General features: G+C 44.4%; 1 protein-coding gene across 7 annotated transcripts in view; it reads left to right on the top strand.

Annotated features, from left to right (window-relative positions):
* Positions 1-21,486, top strand: part of LOC143282661 (protein DOP1A-like) — a 72,658-nt gene extending 51,172 nt beyond the window's left edge. For 3 of the 7 annotated variants that reach the window (XM_076588319.1, XM_076588318.1, XM_076588324.1), the window contains 7 exons: positions 242-378; positions 4,088-4,143; positions 5,542-5,565; positions 6,514-6,528; positions 13,376-13,540; positions 17,504-17,639; positions 20,801-21,486. In XM_076588319.1, the coding sequence (XP_076444434.1) occupies positions 242-378; positions 4,088-4,143; positions 5,542-5,565; positions 6,514-6,528; positions 13,376-13,540; positions 17,504-17,639; positions 20,801-21,142 (875 nt within the window). In that variant the 3' untranslated portion in view covers positions 21,143-21,486. The remainder of the gene's footprint in view (positions 1-241; positions 379-4,087; positions 4,144-5,541; positions 5,566-6,513; positions 6,529-13,375; positions 13,541-17,503; positions 17,640-20,800) is intronic. The other 4 variants (XM_076588325.1, XM_076588320.1, XM_076588321.1 and 1 more) reach the window with 3 other exon arrangements.
* Positions 21,487-21,981: the final 495 nt, after the last annotated feature.

Here is a 21,981-nt window from a genome sequence, read left to right as displayed (position 1 = left end):
AGCCTTGTGGGCTAGTTGGCCTTTGGGAACCATCCCAACGCCGACTGTCCTAAAACCCTCTTGGCCGAGAGAGTGGGGATGTAACTTGGGCAAGACACTCTCCACTATGATCAAATTCTAGCCCAAATAGTCAGAACAGCAGTTGCCTCCTCTGCTGTTCTGATGGTCATAGTCGGACACGACTGACTATCATATATATATAAGAAGTAGTGATGAGGATGTTGTTGTTGCTGTGTGACAGAGCGACTGGCGGAGAGCCTGCGCCTGCCCCAGGTGCCCAGCGTGATGACGCAGGTGTTCCTGTGTTTCCGTGTGCTCATCCTGCGGATGTCTCCCCAGCATCTCACCTCTCTCTGGCCCACCATGATCACTGAGATGGTTCGTGTGTGTGTGTGTGTGTGTGTGTGTGTGAAGATGTGTGTGTGTGTGTGTGTGTGTGTGTGAAGATGTGTGTGTGTGTGTGTGTGTGAAGATGTGTGTGTGTGTGTGTGTGTGTGTGAAGATGTGTGTGTGTGTGTGTGTCTGTGTGCATATGTGTGTGTGTCTGCGTGAAAATGTGTGGTTTGTCTGTGAAGATGTGTATTGTGTGGTCTGTTGTGCGTTGTGTGTGTGTCTGTGTGAAGGTGTGGTGTGTGTGTGTGTGTGTGTGTGTGTGAAGATGTGTGTTTGTGTGTGAAGATGTGTGTGTGTGTGTGTGTGAGAAGATTGTGTTTGTGTGTGTATGTGTGGTGTTGGTATGGGGGTGTGTGGGGGTGGTGGAGAGAAGATGTGTGTGTGGGTGGGGGGGGGGGCGTGGGGGTGGAGAGATGTGTGTGTGTGTGTGTGTGTATGGGGGGGTGTGGGGGTGGAGAGAAGATGTGTGTGTTGGCACGTGAGTGGGGACGGATGAGTGTGTACATGTTTGTGTGGGGGGTTGTGTTAGCGATGGGGAGGGGATATTGATGTTGGGGCATGGATGGTTGTGAATGAGTGTGTACGTGTTTGTGTGGGGGGTTGTGTTAGCAATGGGGAGGGGGTATTGATGTTGGGGCATGGATGGGTATGATTGAGTGTGTACATGTTTGTGTGGGGGGTTGTGTTAGCAATGGGGAGGGGGTATTGATGTTGGGGCATGGATGGGTGTGAATGAGTGTGTACGTGTTTGTGTGGGGGGTTGTGTTAGCAATGGGGAGGGGGTATTGATGTTGGGGCATGGATGGGTGTGAATGAGTGTGTACGTGTTTGTGTGGGGGGTTGTGTTAGCAGTGGGGAGGGGGTATTGATGTTGGGGCATGGATGGGTATGATTGAGTGTGTACGTGTTTGTGTGGGGGGTTGTGTTAGCAATGGGGAGGGGATATTGATGTTGGGGCATGGATGGGTGTGAATGAGTGTGTACATGTTTGTGTGGGGGGTTGTGTTAGCAATGGGGAGGGGATATTGATGTTGGGGCATGGATGGGTGTGAATGAGTGTGTACATGTGTGTACATGTTTGTGTGGGGGTTTGTGTTAGCATTGGGGAGGGGGTATTGATGTTGGGGCATGGATGGTTGTGAATGAGTGTGTACGTGTTTGTGTGGGGGGTTGTGTTAGCGATGGGGAGGAGATGTGGATGTTGGGGCATGGATGTGTGGGGAGGTGTAGGGGGAGTTTTTGGGGGGTGTGGAGACAGGATTTTGTTGTTGTACATGAGCAGGGATAGATGAGTATGTATGTGTATGTGTGAGGCAAGTTTGGGGTTGGGGGGTGGGAGAGGGATGTGGGTGTCGGTACATGTGTGGTGGATGAGTGGAGGGTGTGTGTGGGTGTGGGGTGGGTGGGGAGGGGATGTGGGTGTTGGTACATGTGTGGTGGATGAGTGGAGGGTGTGTGTGGGTGTGGGGTGGGTGGGGAGGGGATGTGGGTGTTGGTACATGTGTGGTGGATGAGTGGAGGGTGTGTGTGGGTGTGGGGTGGGTGGGGAGGGGATGTGGGTGTTGGTACATGTGTGGTGGATGAGTGGAGGGTGTGTGTGGGTGTGGGGTGGGTGGGGAGGGGATGTGGGTGTCGGTACATGTGTGGTGGATGAGTGGAGGGTGTGTGTGGGTGTGGGGTGGGGAGGGGATGTGGGTGTCGGTACATGTGTGGTGGATGAGTGGAGGGTGTGTGTGGGTGTGGGGTGGGGAGGGGATGTGGGTGTCGGTACATGTGTGGTGGATGAGTGGAGGGTGTGTGTGGGTGTGGGGTGGGTGGGGAGAGGATGTGGGTGTTGGTACATGTGTGGTGGATGAGTGGAGGATGTGTGTGGGTGTGGGGTGGGTGGGGAGGGGATGTGGGTGTTGGTACATGTGTGGTGGATGAGTGGAGGGTGTGTGGGTGTGTGGGGTGGGTGGAGAGGGGATGTGGGTGTTGGTACATGTGTGGTGGATGAGTGGAGGGTGTGTGTGGGTGTGTGGTGGATGGGGAGGGGATGTGGGTGTTGGTACATGTGTGGTGGATGAGTGGAGGGGTGTGTGGGTGTGGGGAGGGGATGTGGGTGTCGGTACATGTGTGGTGGATGAGTGGAGGGTGTGTGTGGGTGGGGTGGATGGGGAGGGGATGTGGGTGTTGGTACATGTGTGGTGTATGAGTGGAGGGTGTGTGTGGGTGTGGGGTGGGTGGGGAGGGGATGTGGGTGTCGGTACATGTGTGGTGGATGAATGGAGGGTGGGTGTGGGGTGGGGAGGGGATGTGGGTGTCGGTACATGTGTGGTGGATGAGTGGAGGGTGTGTGTGGGTGTGGGGTGGGGAGGGGATGTGGGTGTCGGTACATGTGTGGTGGATGAGTGGAGGGTGTGTGTGGGTGTGGGGTGGGTGGGGAGAGGATGTGGGTGTTGGTACATGTGTGGTGGATGAGTGGAGGATGTGTGTGGGTGTGGGGTGGGTGGGGAGGGGATGTGGGTGTTGGTACATGTGTGGTGGATGAGTGGAGGGTGTGTGGGTGTGTGGGGTGGGTGGAGAGGGGATGTGGGTGTTGGTACATGTGTGGTGGATGAGTGGAGGGTGTGTGTGGGTGTGGGGTGGATGGGGAGGGGATGTGGGTGTTGGTACATGTGTGGTGGATGAGTGGAGGGTGTGTGGGTGTGGGGAGGGGATGTGGGTGTCGGTACATGTGTGGTGGATGAGTGGAGGGTGTGTGTGGGTGGGGTGGATGGGGAGGGGATGTGGGTGTTGGTACATGTGTGGTGGATGAGTGGAGGGTGTGTGGGTGTGGGGAGGGGATGTGGGTGTCGGTACATGTGTGGTGGATGAGTGGAGGGTGTGTGTGGGTGGGGTGGGTGGGGAGGGGATGTGGGTGTTGGTACATGTGTGGTGGATGAGTGGAGGGTGTGTGTGGGTGTGGGGTGGGTGGGGAGGGGATGTGGGTGTTGGTACATGTGTGGTGGATGAGTGGAGGGTGTGTGTGGGTGTGGGGTGGGTGGGGAGGGGATGTGGGTGTTGGTACATGTGTGGTGGATGAATGGAGGGTGTGTGTGGTTGTGGGGTGGGTGGGGGGGGGATGTGGGTGTTGGTACATGTGTGGTGGATGAGTGGAAGGTGTGTGGGTGTGGGGTGGGTGGGTGGGGAGGGGATGTGGGTGTTGGTACATGTGTGGTGGATGAGTGGAGGGTGGGTGTGGGGTGGGTGGGGAGGGGATGTGGGTGTTGGTACATGTGTGGTGGATGAGTGGAGGGTGTGTGTGGGTGTGGGGTGGGTGGGGAGGGGATGTGGGTGTTGGTACATGTGTGGTGGATGAATGGAGGGTGTGTGTGGGTGTGGGGTGGGTGGGGAGGGGATGTGGGTGAGGATGGATGAGTGTGTACGTCTTCATAACGTCTCACCTCCCACTGGCCCATGGTGAGTGAGTGTGTGTGTGTGTGTGTGTGTGTGTGTGTGTATTTGTGCATGTGTTTGTGTGTGTGTGTTTGTGCGTGTGTGTATGTGTGTGTATGTGTGTGTGTGTGTGTTTGATATCTGCATCAGGCATTTGCTTCTCTCTCTGTTTTTTTTTCTTTATCTTCTTTTTTTAGCATGTGTAGTGAAGTGTGTATGAATATGATGACTTTGTGAGACCAGCACTGAAACTGACTCAGTCCCACCAATTCTTCAGGTCCAGGTGTTTCTGCAGATAGAGCAGGAGCTGTCCACAGAGACAGATGAATTCAAGTGAGTAGTCGTGGTGGCACCCACCCACCTGACCACCACCTCTCTTTCAAATGTGTGTGTGTGTGTGTGTGTGTTGGCCTTTGTTCGTGTCTGACACCGCGTTCTTCACCTGACTTCTTGACATAGCTTCCTTGCGTCTGTGCACTCACAGTCAATTGTTTTCACTCCATGTATCACTTAGCTCTTCGCTCTGTAGTTTCAACATCCATAGACAGTATGTTGGAGCTGAGGAGTGGTTCCTAACCTTCGCTTGAGTATCATTTTATTATTATTATTGTTCATGTTCTGTTTTTGTATAATGGGGGTTAATTTGTTACTGATCCAGCATGGAAAAAAAGTGGGTTTCTTTTTGTAGCGGCATAAAAAGACTGGTTTTGTTTTATGGTCATGTAAAAAGATTGAGAATGTATTTAAAAAAAAAAATCATAATGGAAACTTGTCAACATAAAGACAGGTATGGTCATTTTTTATTTGAATGTTTATTTCACTTCAGTTGTTAAGATACTCTACCAGTATTTCAATTTGAGGATATAATAATGCTTTCTTGTGAACTTAAGAAATGGCAAATAATCTAGAATTGCTTACTAAGAAGTTAAAGTCATCTTTTTTTTTATCTGTTGTGTTCTGATATTCTGCTTAATAGTGCACTTTGTTATAATTGTGTTGTAATTGTGAAGTCTTTCTATGCTGTGGTGATAAATATTCTTGTATTAACAGTTAAAATGTTCATATTCAATAATAAGTGTATTAACAGTCAAAGTGTTCATATTCAGTAAGATGTGTTGTGTAGTTTCAACTATTCATATTCAGTAAGATGTGTTGTGTAGTTTCAACTATTCATATTCAGTAAGATGTGTTGTGTAGTTTCAACTATTCATATCCAGTAAAATGTGTTGTGTAGTTTCAACTAGGAAATGTATTTCCTACTAATGGTTGTTTCTGTAATGCGTTGATGGAAGACATTGTATTGACATGGTAAGTTTTCCTTGGGAGCAGTGGGCAAGCACTGTGAAGGATGTATGCAAACCAGTGATAGAAGACGTGTGGACTATAAAGTCACAATTCTGAAAATGGTTGCTGTTTTTGTTGTATAAACATTGTGTCCAATGTATTATTTGTGTTGTGTAAACTATAAACACTCACTGTTAATGAATGATTACATGCCTTCTAAAACAAAGAAAAAAAGAAAGCAGTTTTTGTAACAAATAAGTGTTCCTGTTGTAAAATAAAAAAAGGTAATTTGTTTCGTAGCAGCACATTACAAACTTAAGTAACAAAAAAAGTGTTCATGTTGTTGAAATATAACTAACTTGTTTTGTAGCAGCATATTGTAAACATTACCGATGCCATTGTTTTCCTTATGATAATGGGAGACAACTGTCATTGTCTTATCCTCAGTCAGTACATCCGGACACGTTCCAGGTAAACTCTCTTCGCCCCTAGCCTGCAGTCTTCTTCTTCTGTGTACCCGTGTTCCCTGTTTTCTGCGCTTCCTCTGTCTGTTTCACTTGTTAACAGTATCAGTCAACTTACCAATCCCCCATCCCCAGCACTAAAGATTTGCCAGAGGAATGTTGTGCTAGATGTATGATAGTTCGTCGTGTCCGACTATGACCATCACAGGAGGCAGTTGCTGTCTGGACTATCTGGGCAAGAATGTGATTTTAGTGGAGAGTGTCTTGCCTTAGTCTCTCTCAGCAAAGAGGGCTTTGGAACAGTCAGCGTTGGGATGGTTCCCAAAGGCCAATTAGCGCCATAGGCTGCAGCACGAAGAACATTTGCATTCTTGCCTCCTAGTTTGAGAGTCATAGTCCTTCACAAAAGACTAAACTGAATGGCCTTGATTTTGATCTGTGATTGATGTTGTGGAACTGCTGGTAGCTGTTGTGTGTTCTGTTGGTGTATGTGGACATTTGAGCTGTGTCGTTGGTCTGTGCTGTTGTGTTTTGACTGCTGTGAAGTGATGATATTTTTCTCTTTTAACCCAGTAGAATGTACGGTGTGGCTGCCCCGTTCTTTGCTGTGAAGTGGTTTGTTCCTTTTTTGTCAAACACTTTCAGTTTCTTGATATTGATTTTGGTCAGTTCTGTTTCTTCTTTCATTTTCAAAGTGATTTTAGTTCCAAAGATTGATTTAAAAAAAAAAATTATTTGTTGTTGTTGTTGTTGTTTCTTCTTTAATTTTTATTTTTATATTTTGGTCTGATTTAAAAAAAAAATTTTCCTTGTTTGATTTTGTTGTAATTTTTATTCATATTATTTGGTCTGGTATTTGTACTTCTTTGATTTTTTGAAATGATCTTTTCGTGAAAGAAAATCTTTTCTGTTCATTCATTCTGTTCATTTCAATATTGGGTTTGCTGGCCAAAAGCTATACCAGAACAAGGTATGTTGTTCCATTCTGTTTGCCCGTCCATTCTGTCTCTCCCTTGGGCTGTTTGAATGAATCCAAACTTGAGTTGTTTCGCCTTGTACAATGGAAGCATGAATAGCTCCCAAACCTGTACAGTAAACCCCTCCCTTTCTCTCCACCCATGATGTAACTGTCATGTTCATGGACTTTCTTGTATCGCTGTTGACTGCCATGTTTACTGGAATGTGTCTTGACTGCACAAAGCTAATTCCCGAATTGGATGAGAATGCTTAGTGTGATGAGTGACTGTTTGGACTGCTTGAAAACAGGGTGGACTTGTTGCTTGCTTGTTTGTGATGAATGACTTATTGATACTGTGTCGGCAGTATGCCAGTAAACCAGCCTGGATATGTGCACAGTGATTTAACTAACCCCACTCTGAGCTTTAAACTCGCCTGCCTGTTGCAGTGGCAGGGACTTACGCTTATTGTTGTTTGGAATGATTGGTGATTATTCGCACTATGCACATGCAGCTGCTGATGAACATGCTGTTAATCCTTGCCTACTTTGCAGTGGTTAGATTAGAAAGCAGTCTTGCCTTCATTGTGTAATATGTGCAGAGACACACAAAGATACAATGCCAGAAAGCAGTCAGTCAGGTTTGGTGACTGAAGGGCTGTGTGTCACCACCTCATTATAGGAGAAAGTACAGTTTGTGGGATAGGGCAGGGAAAGAACCGCTCTGTGGGATAGGGCAGGGAAAGAACCGCTTTGTGGGATAGGGCAGGGAAAGAACCGCTGTGTGGGATAGGGCAGGGAAAGAACCGCTGTGTGGGATAGGGCAGGGAAAGAACCGCTGTGTGGGATAGGGCAGGGAAAGAACCGCTGTGTGGGATAGGGCAGGGAAAGAACCGCTGTGTGGGATAGGGCAGGGAAAGAACCGCTCTGTGGGATAGGGCAGGGAAAGAACCGGATAGGGCAGGGAAAGAACCGCTTTGTGGGATAGGGCAGGGAAAGAACCACTCTTGTAGTGTCTCAGGCCCAAACAGACCTGTATGATATCATTGTTGTTATCATTGTCCTTTATCAGTGCTCATTGTTGTTATCATTGTCCTTTATCAGTGTAAACAAACAAAAAAAAAAAAAAAAAGAATCAGCTTCAGTGGCACTTCATGTCCTTCTTTCACAGCGACCTTTAGCTTTTATACCCCGCTGTTTTCAGTGTCTAGTGGAATAGGACAAAGGTTGTCAGCGCTGGCAAATTCTTAGGAGTTTAAGGGAGCATTGCAGTGAGACAGCTCTGGTAGCAGTGCCCAATGTATGTGGAACTGAAACAGGCACCACTGAAGTGTGCTGAAGTGACTTTGAAGCAGTGAAGGGTCTTCTCTTATGAGGGGCCTCACAGTCACCTGCCATTGGTAGCTCTGTGTGGACTGTTGGTGCTAGGTCTGCAACAGAGCAAGTTTGGTTGTTTGCACCTTGTTGGGAAATTCAGGATGAGTGGCATTAGGGCAGGATTGCTGAAAATGTGTGTAAAATAGAGCAGCATAAAAAAGACATTTTGGTGGTTCACGGTTTTCTGTGACAAGCGTAAAAGGAAGAGGAAGCATGAAGGGATAAATCCACTTGATTCCTGAATTGCTGTTGTGGAAGCTGTTGTCACACATCCAGACATGTCGTATATGAACCATGTTTTAGGTCAGTTACAGAAATGCACAGGCTGCAGAACTGAACTCTTTTATCATCTGCGCAACACATGCTTTGAAAAGACGTGTTTTCATGTTGACTGTCGAGGGCTATGGCTTAAACAGTTTGTCAGACTACAGCAAAGAGGACAGGGCATGCTGATTGTTTTATCAGCTGATCTAAAGTTTTCTTGCTGAAGACCTGCAGCCGCAGCCTAGAGGGGTGTCATGCATGATCACACATACAGTGATTAAAACATGACCTGATCCTGTACAGACTTGTGTGTGGAACACACTGTGTATATCCGTTCTTTGTCCTTTGCACATAGTTATTTCTGCAACTGTTAGAATAGCTTCATTCATATTTTCTTTACTAGACATAGTGGACTTTGGCAGTATCACTGTGACACCATTAGAATCTGTACTTTCTATGTAGCTGTCTGCAAGATGATATGAAGCATCTAGCAGCAGTAGTTTTAAACTGTGTACATTGAGCAAACATTACTGTACTTAGTTCTTGTATGTTTAATTAGGGTGTTTTTTTCCAGAAGAATCAGTTGAGTGACAAATCACTTCCTTAAACTGTGAGCAAATCAGTGAGCAAATGTATATGCGAGTGGATTTGTAATCTGCAAACACAAAAATGCATTCTAACCCCCCCCCTCCCCCCACCTCCTGTCCCCCCCCACACAGAAAGAGAGGGTGAGAACAGGAGGCAGTAACAGACAGAAAGAAGTGGGGGGTGGGGGTGGGGGCAGTCACCATTGAAGACTGATCAAATCAGTGCAAGAGCCATGCTAGACCACACATTTGGTCAGAATCCAGCATCTCAACACTGCACAGAACTAGCATTGTCTTGGACCAGCTCAGTCAGTTTTTTGATTTCCTGTCATGTTTGGATGCATTTGCCATGCTGAAAATCTCTGGAAATAATCAGTGGAAGTAGTATGTCCCTGGTGCAGTCAGATAAATATGGGGATTGTGGATGACATTTGCATAAATTGTGTTTCTGTGACTGTGATCACTCTTAAACATTCCTCCTTGTGCAGTTTATTTCAGATTGCATTTGCATTTGAATTTGTGTTCATGTTTGCTTTTTGATGTATTTGCCGTTTTAGAGGGTGGGGAGAATGGATGTCTAAATGCCATATGGACCCACCCAAATGATGACTCATTAAGATCGGAGGCTACAAGGCCAGTTAACTGTCAACCACTGCTATAAAATTTGCGATGTTATGCCCGGCTTTGAAAACACATCTTTTCCAACAACAGTAATTTTTTCCTACGCTGGTCTTGGTATGATGTGGTTCTAAATGCATGCTTTGTTGTGGGGAACCCGTTTGCCATTTGTGTGTGTGGTTGGGTGCTTGCAGGTGTGTGTGTGAGTGCATGTTGCAGGAATGTGTTTTCTGGAGGGTGTCACGGTTGGATGGGTGGTTTCTAATATTCATTTGTGCGAGTGTATTCTGGCACACGTTTTTCTCTGTGGGTGGGGGGAAGGGGAGGGGGGTTGTTTGTTTGTATGTGTGTGTGTGTGTGTGTGTGTGTGTGTGTGTGTGTGTGTGTGTGTGAGGTTATTGAGGGGAGAGGAGGGAAGAGGGGGAGGAATGAAATGTAAAGTGTTTTGAGCAGTATTTCTGGAAAAAAAACGCGCTGTATTAATGTCCATTATTATTATTACTGTTATCATAACTCCAACCACACAGCTGTCAGCATGCCAGTCAATAATGTTTTTAGCTGAACTGATTGAGTGCTTGACGTGCACAGGGCCAGCGATATGACTGAAGAATCAGGGAGCACAATATGTCAGCATGTCATATCAGCATGAGAAGAAAAAATAGTGTGCGTTTTCTTTTCTGTTTTTTTTTTCCCTGGAAATAAAAAAATCTTAAATATGGACCAGGGCTGGGTTGCTTAAGTGATCTTAGCAACACTAAGTTTGCTTTGCGTTAAGAATTTTCCCCTGTGTGTGTGTGTGTGCAGATTTAGGGAAATTCTTACACCAATAAGAAAAAACGTGGCGTTGTTAGGATTGCTTATGGAGCCTAGGCATGAGGACAAACTGATAAGTTGTATATCCTCTTTTTTAAAATAAAGTTTCTTGGAAGAAAAGCACAAGTCAAAATGCACAAACTGTGTGTGAAGGACGGTCAGTGTCAGCATTGGTGTTAGTGTCTGAGTCAGGGCTCCCTTTGATACTGAAGGAGATAGAGAGTCCGTTAGTGTTTGAGTCAGGGCTCCCTTTGATAGTGAAGGAGATAGGGAGTCCGTTAGTGTCTGAGTCAGGGCTCCCTTTGATACTGAAGAAGATAGGGAGTCCGTTAGTGTGTGAGTCAGGGCTCCCTTTGATACTGAAGGAGATAGGGAGTCCGTTAGTGTCCGAGTCAGGGCTCCCTTTGATACTGAAGGAGACAGGGAGTCCGTTAGTGTGTGAGTCAGGGCTCCCTTTGATACTGAAGAAGATAGGGAGTCCGTTAGTGTCTGAGTCAGGGCTCCCTTTGATACTGAAGGAGACAGGGAGTCCGTTAGTGTGTGAGTCAGGGCTCCCTTTGATACTGAAGGAGACAGGGAGTCCGTTAGTGTGTGAGTCAGGGCTCCCTTTGATACTGAAGGAGATAGGGAGTCCTTGGGAGTTCTTCACTAGCATTATATGGGATCTCCGAGGAGGGGCAGCGAGTGTGTGTTGCATCTGGAGATTTCTTCTTTTCTTTTTTGATAAGTAGTTTGAAATTGATAATCTGAATATTCCAGAATTATTGTATCACGGATGCATGCATGGATGCACACACATGCTTGTGCATGCACACACACACATGCACATGCACATGCACACACTCACACACACACTTATTCTGTCACACACATCACACATATATTCTGTTACAGTGGCAGGCACACAGCCAGGTGTTTGGGTTTTAAAAACAACAACAACAACAACAACAAAACTACCCTTCACGCACACACACGCGCACACACACTCAAGGATTCTGTCACACACATATTTTCTTTCATGTTTCATCTGTTATCACCAGTGAAAACTGCTATCACTGATGAAAAGTCTGTCATTACATTATATATATATATATATTTTTTTTTTAATTGACTTGATTTTGCTTTTGTTTCATTTTATTTTATTTCTTATTTGTTTTAGTCTTTTTTAAAATTCAGTTTACATTTCTTTTTTTAATTTATTTTCTGTTATTTCAGCTTTTCAATTTTATAGTTTTAAATTTTCTTGTACCTCCCTTCCCCCCCCCCCCCCCCCCCCCCAGTCAATGTGACCTGCTCTTCCCATTTTGTCCCCCTTGTTGTGCCATAAATGTTCATAGATTTTAGTGGTTGACAATGCTTTGCTGTGTGCACTGTGTACCATGCATCTGAAGAGGTGTGTTCATATTTTATATCAATTTCTTAACAGCTGTCTGATTGTGGTGTGAAGAGTGTTGTGCTGGTCATCACTAAGGCTAACATAAAGAGTGAGGAAAGGTCTGTGTGATGGCAGTGTATGGACAGTATATAGAAAGATTTTTCGGCATTATATTTTTTGAAATACCGGTAGGATTTCATGGTATTTTATTTATTTGCTTTTTTTTTTTCAGTCCAGTTGTCTCACAGCAATGAAGACTGATTATTACACAGAGGTTATGTTTATCTTGACAGTAACATTGGAATTTTGTCATTTGTTTGGCAGACCTCAAAGATAGAGACAAAATTGTGGTATTTTTGTTTTGTGCATATTTGAAGAGTTAATTTAAAAATTAAAACAAAAAATTCTTGAGGAGTTTTTTTTGCCACTGTCTATGATGTTGCTTATTGATATGTGTTGCTGAGGTATCATAATAACTGAACAGTTTGAATGAAATCAACAGCTATGTATTTGAATATGAAATGGTTTCCCCTTTTCTACTGTCTTTTTCTGGTGTGATCCAAGGTTATCAGAGTGAGAGTGGCCGGATATCATCTCTGTTATGATGTGCATTTTGGTTATGTGATTGTATACAGAGTGTGTGTTTGTGTGCATGTGATATATGTGTGTGGATATATGTATGTATATATGTGTGTGTGTGTGTGTGTGTGTGTGGTGAAGTGGGCAGTTTATATATATTTGTGTGTATGTTTGGCACGGATGTGTAGTTGTGTGTATCTTTGAGAATGTGTTGGTATATTTGTTAGGCTGCTTTATGTTTTCCATGTGGCTGCAAAATATATGTTAGTATATTGTGTGTGTGTGTGTGTGTGTGTGTGTGTGTGTGTGTGTGTGTGTGTGTGTGTGTGTGTGTGTGTGTTTGCGTGTGTGTGCTTGTGTGTATGTATGTGTGTGTGCGTGTGTGCATGTGTGTATACATACATGTGTGTTTGTGTGTGCGTCAGATAGGAAGACCGTGAATCAATTAGCATGGACTGAAAAATTCTTAAAGCTGAGCAAACATAGTTAAGCTAAGATTGCTCGTCACTCACGCAACTCAGTGTTAAGAATATTCCTAAGGATTTTCCTCTTACCATGTAACTTAGCATTAATAATTTTCCTAAGTCTGTGGAATTAGCATGTACTTGGGGAAAAACAATCTTCACGCTGAGCAAAAATTCAGTGCTACTAAGACCACTTCTGCAACCCAACCAAGCCGAGTTTCCTTCTTTCACACCCAATGCCAACACAAGGCATCTCACCGCCTCCCCGACCGCTGTCAGGTCAGAATCTGAATCTGAATCCCTGGATCATTTTGAAGGAAGGTGGATACAGCCAGGAAGGTGGCAGAATGGTGAGACACTCACCTGCCAGTACAGTGTCTGTGAGGGTCTGGGTTTGAATCCCAACCTCGCCTTTCTCCCAACTTTGACTGGAAAAACAAACTGAGCATCCAGTCCTTCAAATGATGATAAACTAAGGTCACATATGCAGCATGCACCTGACGCACTGAAAAAGAACCCATGGCAACAGAACTGTTGTCCTCTGGTGAAATTCAGAAGAAAAAATCCACTCTGATTGGTAGACAATTATTTATGCATGCACTCAAGGCCTGACTATGCGCGTTGGGTTATGCTGCTGGTCGGGCATCTGCCAAGCAGATGTGGTACAGTATTTATGAATTTGAACGCAGTGACGCCTTCTTGAGAAAGTGAAACTGCCGTTGTGCGGGGTAGCCGATGCAGTGCCCAGGCTGTGAGCCCCCGTCTCTCTGTTGTCTGCCCCCCAGGACCCAGTTGCAGCGCATCGCAGCGCTGGACAGCAGCTGGGCGCACCTTGGCAACGGCCTCAATGCCCACAACAACCCCAGCTGGCTCAACCTGTACCTGTCCGTCTGTCGTCTCCTCGATCTCTGTCTGGTCATGCCTGCCGACGCCGTGCCGCAGTTCCAGCTGTGAGTGTTGGAGGGGCTGGGGGTGGTGAAAGTGATGAAGACTTTTGTTGTTGTTGTTGTTGTTAAAGAATTTAAGTGTTTGAGTGATGACAAAAGTGAGAGAATCTTTTTTTTTGAATGAATATAAGTGTTTTGGTGATTGTGATAATGGTAATGAAAAACATTAAATTAATGAAAAAACCATTAATTGAATAAATGATGTATATATATGTGTTGGGAGTAATGGCTTAACGGTAATTTAAAAATCATTTCAAGTGCTGGGGTGATAATGAGAATGATATTTTGAAAAACAAAGATTTCAAGTGTTCAGGGTGCTGAAAAAATTGATAACATCTTTAAAAAAAAAATGATGAATGAATATTTTAAGTGTTTGGGGTGATAATGATAAATTTTTTTTAATGAATTTATGTGTTTGGCTTTTTTGATAATAATGATTTTTATATAACAGTTTAAGTGTTTGGGGTAATGATAAAAAAAGATAAAAAAAAAAGGAATCTATACTCAACAATAATAAATTGATAACAATTAGTTGAAGAACAGAGGTTTCTGATTTTAGAATTGAAATTTCAAGATGTTCTTACTGGTTTGGGTTTTTCTGTTTCTTTTCATTCATGCTTGCAGAGAATGATTGTATTTGTTTGGGAAAGGGGAGCTGTATGTTACAATACAATACACAATACAATACACAAACTTTATTGTCTATACTTTGGTACAGAGATTTTCTTTTTGGCAGCAGCACATGTCCAACATAAGAAGAAAACAACAAACAAATAAAATGAATAGAAAATAAAAAGATAAATTAAATGGCACCAAATGGAAATGATGGAGTCTCCCGTCAGTCCGACGGATGAGTAGGCAGGCAGGCTTATCTGTCGGTGTGTGTCCTCATATGGGAGAAGAGGCCGATTTCCAAATGGAAATAGCTATGTACAAATATACGGATTACTGAAATTCAAGTTGAACATAGTCCCTGCCCTTTTTCACTAGTGTCTGTATTCAGGTCATTTTCCAAACAATAGAATTAGTTTAAACAATTATGCATCTTGCCTTCATTATATCATTTTGAAAACTTTTCCTTTTGATATTACTTAATGACGGGTGCAATAGCCAAGTGGTTAAAGCGTTGGACTGTCAATCTGAATCACGAATTCGAATCACGGTGATGGTGCCTGGTGGGTAAAGGGTGGAGATTTTTACGATCTTCCAGGTCAACATATGTGCAGACCTGCTAGTGCCTGAACCCCCTTCGTGTGTATATGCAAGCAGAAGATCAGATACGCACCTTAAAGATCCTGTAATCCATGTCAGCGTTCGTTGGGTTGTGGAAACAAGAACATACCCAGCATGCACACCCCCGAAAACGGAGTATGGCTGCCTACATGGCAGGGTAAAAACGGTCATACACGTAAAAGCCCACTTGTGTGCATACGAGTGAACATGGGAGTTGCAGCCCACGAACGCAGAAGAAGAAGAAGAAGATATTACTTAACATACAAACCCATTTACCCCCAGTAAAACCCATTGATTAAGTAAAACTAAGACCAAATAATTTTCAGGCAGTGAAGGCTGAAGCAGGGTTAAGTAGAGAAACATAATCTTTAAAGTTTGTTTCTGAATGGAATGTTGGTGTGCAGGAAGTAAAGTGATTACCGGATAATGTGTAAAGTGTCAGTTGAATAAAACCGGTAAGCTTGTATTATGATAAGTAGAACAAAACAAACACGACAACACAATCAAAAGGGAACTGATCGTAAGATCTGAACACAAGTTCCTTGTTCCGTGGCCTCTTTGAGCATACACTCGCATCGCATGGGACACCTGCAGACTTGTTGCCCTTCATTGAAGGAAGTTAACAAGATGAAGTTTGAGACACAAGTTTCTTGTTCTGCACTCTCTGTGGGTAGTCACTTGCATCACAAGGGACATGTGATGTGGAATGAAAGAAGTTTAAACGGTTCCTGTGCATTCCCTCCTTTCAGGTATCGGTGTTCGTTTATCGGCACAGCTGTTTAAAGTGGTTCCTGTCTGTTTCCCCTTTCAGGTATCGGTGTTCGTTTATTGGCACAGCTGTTTAAAGTGGTTCCTGTTTGTTCCCCCTTTCAGGTATCGGTGTTCGTTTATTGGCACAGCTATTTAAAGTGGTTCCTGTTTGTTCCCCCTTTCAGATACCGAGGGGTGTTTATCAAGACAGCTGTTTTGATTGGTTCCTGTTAGTTCCCCATTTCAGATATCGGTGTTCGTTTATCATAACAGCTGTTTAAAGTAGTTCCTGTTTGTTCCCCCTTTCAGATATCGGTGGGCGTTTATTGGCACAGCTATTTAAAGTGGTTCCTGTTTGTTCCCCCTTTCAGATATCGGTGGGCGTTTATTGGCACAGCTATTTAAAGTGGTTCCTGTTTGTTCCCCCTTTCAGATATCGGTGGGCGTTTATCGTAACAGCTATTTAAATTAGTTCCTGTTTGTTCCCCCTTTCAGATATCGGTGGGCGTTTATCGTAACAGCTATTTAAAGTAGTTCCTGTTTGTTCCCCCTTTCAGATATTGGTGGGCGTTTATCGTAACAGCTATTTAAATTAGTTCCTGTTTGTTCCCCCTTTCAGATATCGGTGGGCGTTTATCATAACAGCTATTTAAAGTAGTTCCTGTTTGTTCCCCCTTTCAGATATCGGTGTTTGTTTATCATAACAGCTATTTAAAGTGGTTCCTGTTTGTTCCCCCTTTCAGATATCGGTGTTCGTTTATCGGCACAGCTATTTAAAGTGGTTCCTGTTTGTTCCCCCTTTCAGATATCGGTGGGCGTTTATCGGCACAGCTATTTAAAGTGGTTCCTGTTTGTCCCCCCTTTCATATATCAGTGTTCGTTTATTGGCACAGCTGTTTAAAGTGGTTCCTGTTTGTCCCCCCTTTCATATATCAGTGTTCGTTTATTGGCACAGCTGTTTAAAGTGGTTCCTGTTTGTTCCCTTTTTCAGATATCGGTGGGCGTTTATCATAACAGCTGTTTAAAGTGGTTCCTGTTTGTTCCCCCTTTCAGATATCGGTGGGCGTTTATCGGCACAGCTATTTAAAGTGGTTCCTGTTTGTTCCCCCTTTCAGATATCGGTGGGTGTTTATTGGCACAGCTATTTAAAGTGGTTCCTGTTTGTTCCCCCTTTCAGATATTGGTGGGCGTTTATCGTAACAGCTATTTAAAGTGGTTCCTGTTTGTTCCCCCTTTCAGATATCGGTGGGTGTTTATCATAACAGCTATTTAAATTGGTTCCTGTTTGTTCCCCCTTTCAGGTATCGGTGGGCGTTTATCGGCACAGCTATTTAAAGTGGTTCCTGTTTGTTCCCCCTTTCAGATATCGGTGGGCGTTTATCGGCACAGCTATTTAAAGTGGTTCCTGTTTGTTCCCCCTTTCAGATATCGGTGTTCGTTTATCGGCACAGCTATTTAAAGTGGTTCCTGTTTGTTCCCCCTTTCAGATATCGGTGGGCGTTTATCGGCACAGCTGTTTAAAGTGGTTCCTGTTTGTTCCCCCTTTCAGATATTGGTGGGAGTTTATCGGCACAGCTGTTTAAAGAGGTTCCTGTTTGTTCCCCCTTTCAGATATCGGTGGGTGTTTATCGGCACAGCTGTTTGAAGTGGTTCCTGTTTGTTCCCCCTTTCAGATATTGGTGGGCGTTTATCGTAACAGCTATTTAAAGTGGTTCCTGTTTGTTCCCCCTTTCAGATATCGGTGGGTGTTTATCATAACAGCTATTTAAATTGGTTCCTGTTTGTTCCCCCTTTCAGATATCGGTGTTCGTTTATCGGCACAGCTATTTAAAGTGGTTCCTGTTTGTTCCCCCTTTCAGATATCGGTGGGCGTTTATTGGCACAGCTGTTTGAAGTGGTTCCTGTTTGTTCCCCCTTTGAGATATCGGTGGGTGTTTATCGGCACAGCTGTTTAAAGAGGTTCCTGTTTGTTCCCCCTTTCAGATATCGGTGGGCGTTTATTGGCACAGCTGGAGAGGAGAACAAGGCGTGTAGCGGTGACGACAACACCCCCAAACAGAAGGATCAGCCTCGCTTCACTCCTCACATCATCCGTCTGGCCAGTCTCCTCAACTCACGGGTAAATTCACACACTGCTCTCTGTACTGTGCTTCAGGGCTTTTTCTTTTTTTCTTGTGTGTGTGTGTGTGTGTGTGTGTGTGTGTGATGTTGTGTGTGTGTGTGTGTGTGATGTTGTGTGTGTGATGGTGTGTGTGTGTGTGTGTGTGTGATGTTGTGTGTGTGTGTGTGTGTGATGTTATGTGTGTGTGTGTGTATGTGTGTGATGTGTGTGTGTGTGTGTGTGTGTGTGTGTGTGTGTGTGTGTGATGTTGTGTGTGTGTGTGTGTGATGTTATGTGTGTGTGTGTATGTGTGTGATGTGTGTGTGTGTGTGTGTGTGTGTGTGTGTGTGATGTTTGTGTGTGTGTGTGATGTTGTGTGTGTGTGTGTGATGTTGTGTGTGTGTGTGTGGTGTTATATGTGTGTGTGTATGTGTGTGATATGTGTGTGTGTGTGTGTGTGTGTGTGTGTGTGTGTGATGTTGTGTGTGTGTGTGTATGTGTATGTGTGTGATTATGTGTGTGTGTGTGTTGATGTGTTTATCAGCAGGGAAGCAGGAACTTCTGGGATAGATACTGAAAATAATTTCATGGTTAATTTTGTTTTTGTTTTTTGAAGCAGTGTAATGCTGGACCAGTGAATGAAGTTTTCATACATCAGGCGTGCTGTTACTCTTCCAGAGGCAACTGTTGTCTGTCACGCTTTTCAGATACAGTTGTGTCAGTATATGGTCGTATGTTTTGCACAGCTGCATCAAAATGTGAACAGCCCGTTCCTTCCTGTCTCTCTCCCTCCCTCTTACATGTATATGTTGACTCAGTCATTATTTCCCTATTTATTTGATTATTATCTCTCTCTCTCTCTGTCTATATTTGTTCATTCATTTGTTTATCATCTATCTATGGCTGTCTGTCTTTATTTATGTATTTATTTATCTGTCTATTTTAGTTAACCGGCAGGCCCTGAACCTAAAAATGAACTAATTATTTGTTTATTCATTCATTTATTTATTTATCTATTTTTTCTGACATTCATTTTATTTAATCAATCAATCAATCAAAAACACTTTATTAATCCACATGGAAATTAAGTTGTGCAATCACAGGCTCATTGTAAACACTGGCATAAAATCATGCGCAACATAAGAAGAGATTAAAACTAGTCAAATAAGAATTCCCAATAGCTGACGATATACTAACCCCCCCACTCCCCACACACACATACTCATGTTAAGACAATAGGGTATTGCACAACAATATTAACAAATGAAAACATCCAACAAAAAAAAAGGGCATAAGATTACTAAAAATGACATGCGCGCACGCACGCACACACACCCACACACACATACACACACATGCACACACACACACACACACACACACACACACACACACGTTAAGACCATAAGGTATTGTACAACAATACATAAATAAAAACATCAAGGGAATAAATCGTATATATAAGTAAAATGCACACACACACACACACACACACACACACACACACACACACACACACACACACACACACACACACACACACAAAAAAAACGTATGCATGCACATAACATATGTCACGCCAATAAGATTAGAACATTAACATTAAGATACATGAAATCCAAGTAAAATAAGAAAATATTTAAAAATCACTTCCGATCACACACACACACAAATGCTTGCTTGCCCGTGCTCACCCGCTCAGTCCCACATGCACGCATAATGTCTGCTCCCATACACTCGTCTGCTGGTGAAGTTCAGGTGTTGCTGTGGCGAGGGGGCTTGGGGGGTGGGAGGGTTCACTTAGTGTATTGGATGTTTTGATTGTGTGCGCGAATGGCTGTAGGAATAAATGAATTAATGTATCGAGATGTTCTTGCGCGTGGAGCTCTAAACCTACCACTTATGTCTGACCTTCTGCTATTAATGTCATCATGTAGTGGGTGTCTTACGTCGGTCAAAATTGTTATTAGTCTGTCAGTCAGTTTTCTATTGTGCATGTCGCTAAAGGTGTCTTGTCTTATACCCACCACCCCACCCGCTTTCCTAATGACTTTTTCCAACCTGTCTTTGTCATGTTTGGTCAGGTTTCCCCCCCAGCACACGGCTCCGTATGTTAAAACACTACAGACAACAGATGTGTAAAACATTTGGAGCATCTGCTTGCATACATTAAAAGATTTCATTTTTCTAAGACAGTACATGCGACTGTTGCTCTTTTTAATGAGTGCAGTTGAGTTTTCATTCCAAGACAGCTTATTGTCGATTATCACACCGAGATATTTGTATGAGTCTACTTGTTCGACCACTTCATTTTTTGTGATGATTTTACTTAAAGTTGATTTCTTTTTTCTGAAGTCGATTACAAGCTCTTTGGTTTTGCCAACATTCAGCTCAAGGAAATTTTCTTCACACCAGTTCACAAACCTGTCAATTTCTCTTCGGTAGTCAGTGTCATCGTCATCAGTAATAAGTCCTGTCAGTGCGGAGTCATCTGCAAACTTAACGAGGGGACACGAATTGGTCAGACTTCTGCATTCAGCCGTATACAAGGTAAAAAGAAAAGGCGAGAGGACTGTACCTTGTGGTGCACCTGTGTTTGTGAAAGAGACAGTAGACATAAAATCATTTAATTTTACAAACTGAGGCCTTTTAGTAAGATAGTCTAAAACCCATAAAATCGTCGGAAAAGCGAGTCCCATGTGCATCAGCTTTTTTGCTAAGAGGTGAGGTTGAATTGTATTAAAAGCACTAGAAAAATCAAAGAACATCAAGCGGACACATCATCGTTATCTGTTCTCAGTGAAACAAATGTGATTTGTCATATTCATGTCAGTCAAGTCATATTGTATATGTGCTTGCAAGTGACCCTGATTATTTACTTGCCTATTTATTTTCTTGTTTATTTATTTATTTTATTTATTTACTTACTTATTGGTTTTTAGCCCAGATAGTTGGGACGGCAGTTGTCTGTTCTGCTGTTCAGATGGTCACAGTCAGACATTACTGACTATAATACATTTATATGTTGATTAATTGATTCATTTATTGTTGTTTATCTACCTTCAGTGCCATTTGTCATTTACATATTGATTAATTCATTCATTTATTGTGTTTATCTACCTTCAATGCCATGTGTCATTTGTTTCTGCCCCCTACACAATGACGACGACAACAAACAGTTGAACCGGCAGGCCCCGATCCTGCAAGTGACCCAGGGCCGCCCCCTCCTCACCATCGGACAGCTGCGCTCCATCGCCGAGCTCCAGCCCTTCTTCAACACCCTCTGTCTCCAGCAGTCGGACCAGCCCGCCCTCCCGGCCCGCCCTTCCCGGGCCTCTGACCCTCCCAGGGTGGAGGGCTCTGGACTGCTGCAGGTGCCTTCGTCGTCGGCCCCCCTGCCCAAGTCGCGCTCGGCGCCAGAGAAGCTGGAGTCGAGGCAGGCCCAGGAGCTGCAGCTCAAGTCGTGCCAGCAGCACGTGGAGGAGCTGTTGGAGAGGGACTTTCTGGAGACTGTTGTGTGATGGGGTGTAGGGACTTTCTGAAGACTGTTGTGTGATGGGGTGTAGGGACTTTCTGAAGACTGTTGTGTGATGGGGTGTAGGGACTTTCTGAAGACTGTTGTGTGATGGGGTGTAGGGACTTTCTGAAGACTGTTGTGTGATGGGGTGTAGGTGGTGATGAGGTGTTGGTGGTGATGAGGTGTTGGTGGTGATGAGGTGTTGGTGGTGATGGGGGGTTGGTGGTGATAGGGTGTGTGTTTGTAGGGACTTTGTGGAGACTGTTTTGTGATGGGGTGTTGGTAGTGATGGGGTGTGTGTTTGTAGTGACTTTCTGAAGACTGTTGTGTGATGGGGTGTTGGTGGTGATGGGGGGTTGGTGGTGAGAGGGTGTGTGTGTGTCGGGACTTTCTAGAGACTGTTGTGTGGTGGGGTGTTGGTGGTGATGGGGGGTTGGTGGTGAGAGGGTGTGTGTGTGTCGGGACTTTCTAGAGACTGTTGTGTGGTGGGGTGTTGGTGGTGATGGGGGGTTGGTGGTGAGAGGGTGTGTGTGTGTCGGGACTTTCTAGAGACTGTTGTGTGATGGGGTGTTGGTGGTGATGGGGGGTTGGTGGTGAGAGGGTGTGTGTGTGTCGGGACTTTCTAGAGACTGTTGTGTGGTGGGGTGTTGGTGGTGATGGGGTGGGTGTGGGGTTACGGATGATGGTTCCCATTGCACTCTTCTGGTTCTCTTGACTTGATCCATTGACACATTATGCGGGTGAGGTGTTACGAGTCTGTGAGTTATAAAAAGTCATGAGCCGGGTGTGTGTGGAGGTTGTTGGGGAGGGGGGGGGGGAGGGGGGGGGGGGGCAGGTTTGTGG

The sequence above is a fragment of the Babylonia areolata genome, chromosome 6, assembly GCF_041734735.1.
Source record: "Babylonia areolata isolate BAREFJ2019XMU chromosome 6, ASM4173473v1, whole genome shotgun sequence".
In the NCBI taxonomy this organism is placed as follows: domain Eukaryota; kingdom Metazoa; phylum Mollusca; class Gastropoda; order Neogastropoda; family Buccinidae; genus Babylonia; species Babylonia areolata.
The sequence above is the reverse complement of the archived record's forward strand: the minus strand, read 5'-3'. Positions and strand labels throughout refer to the sequence as shown.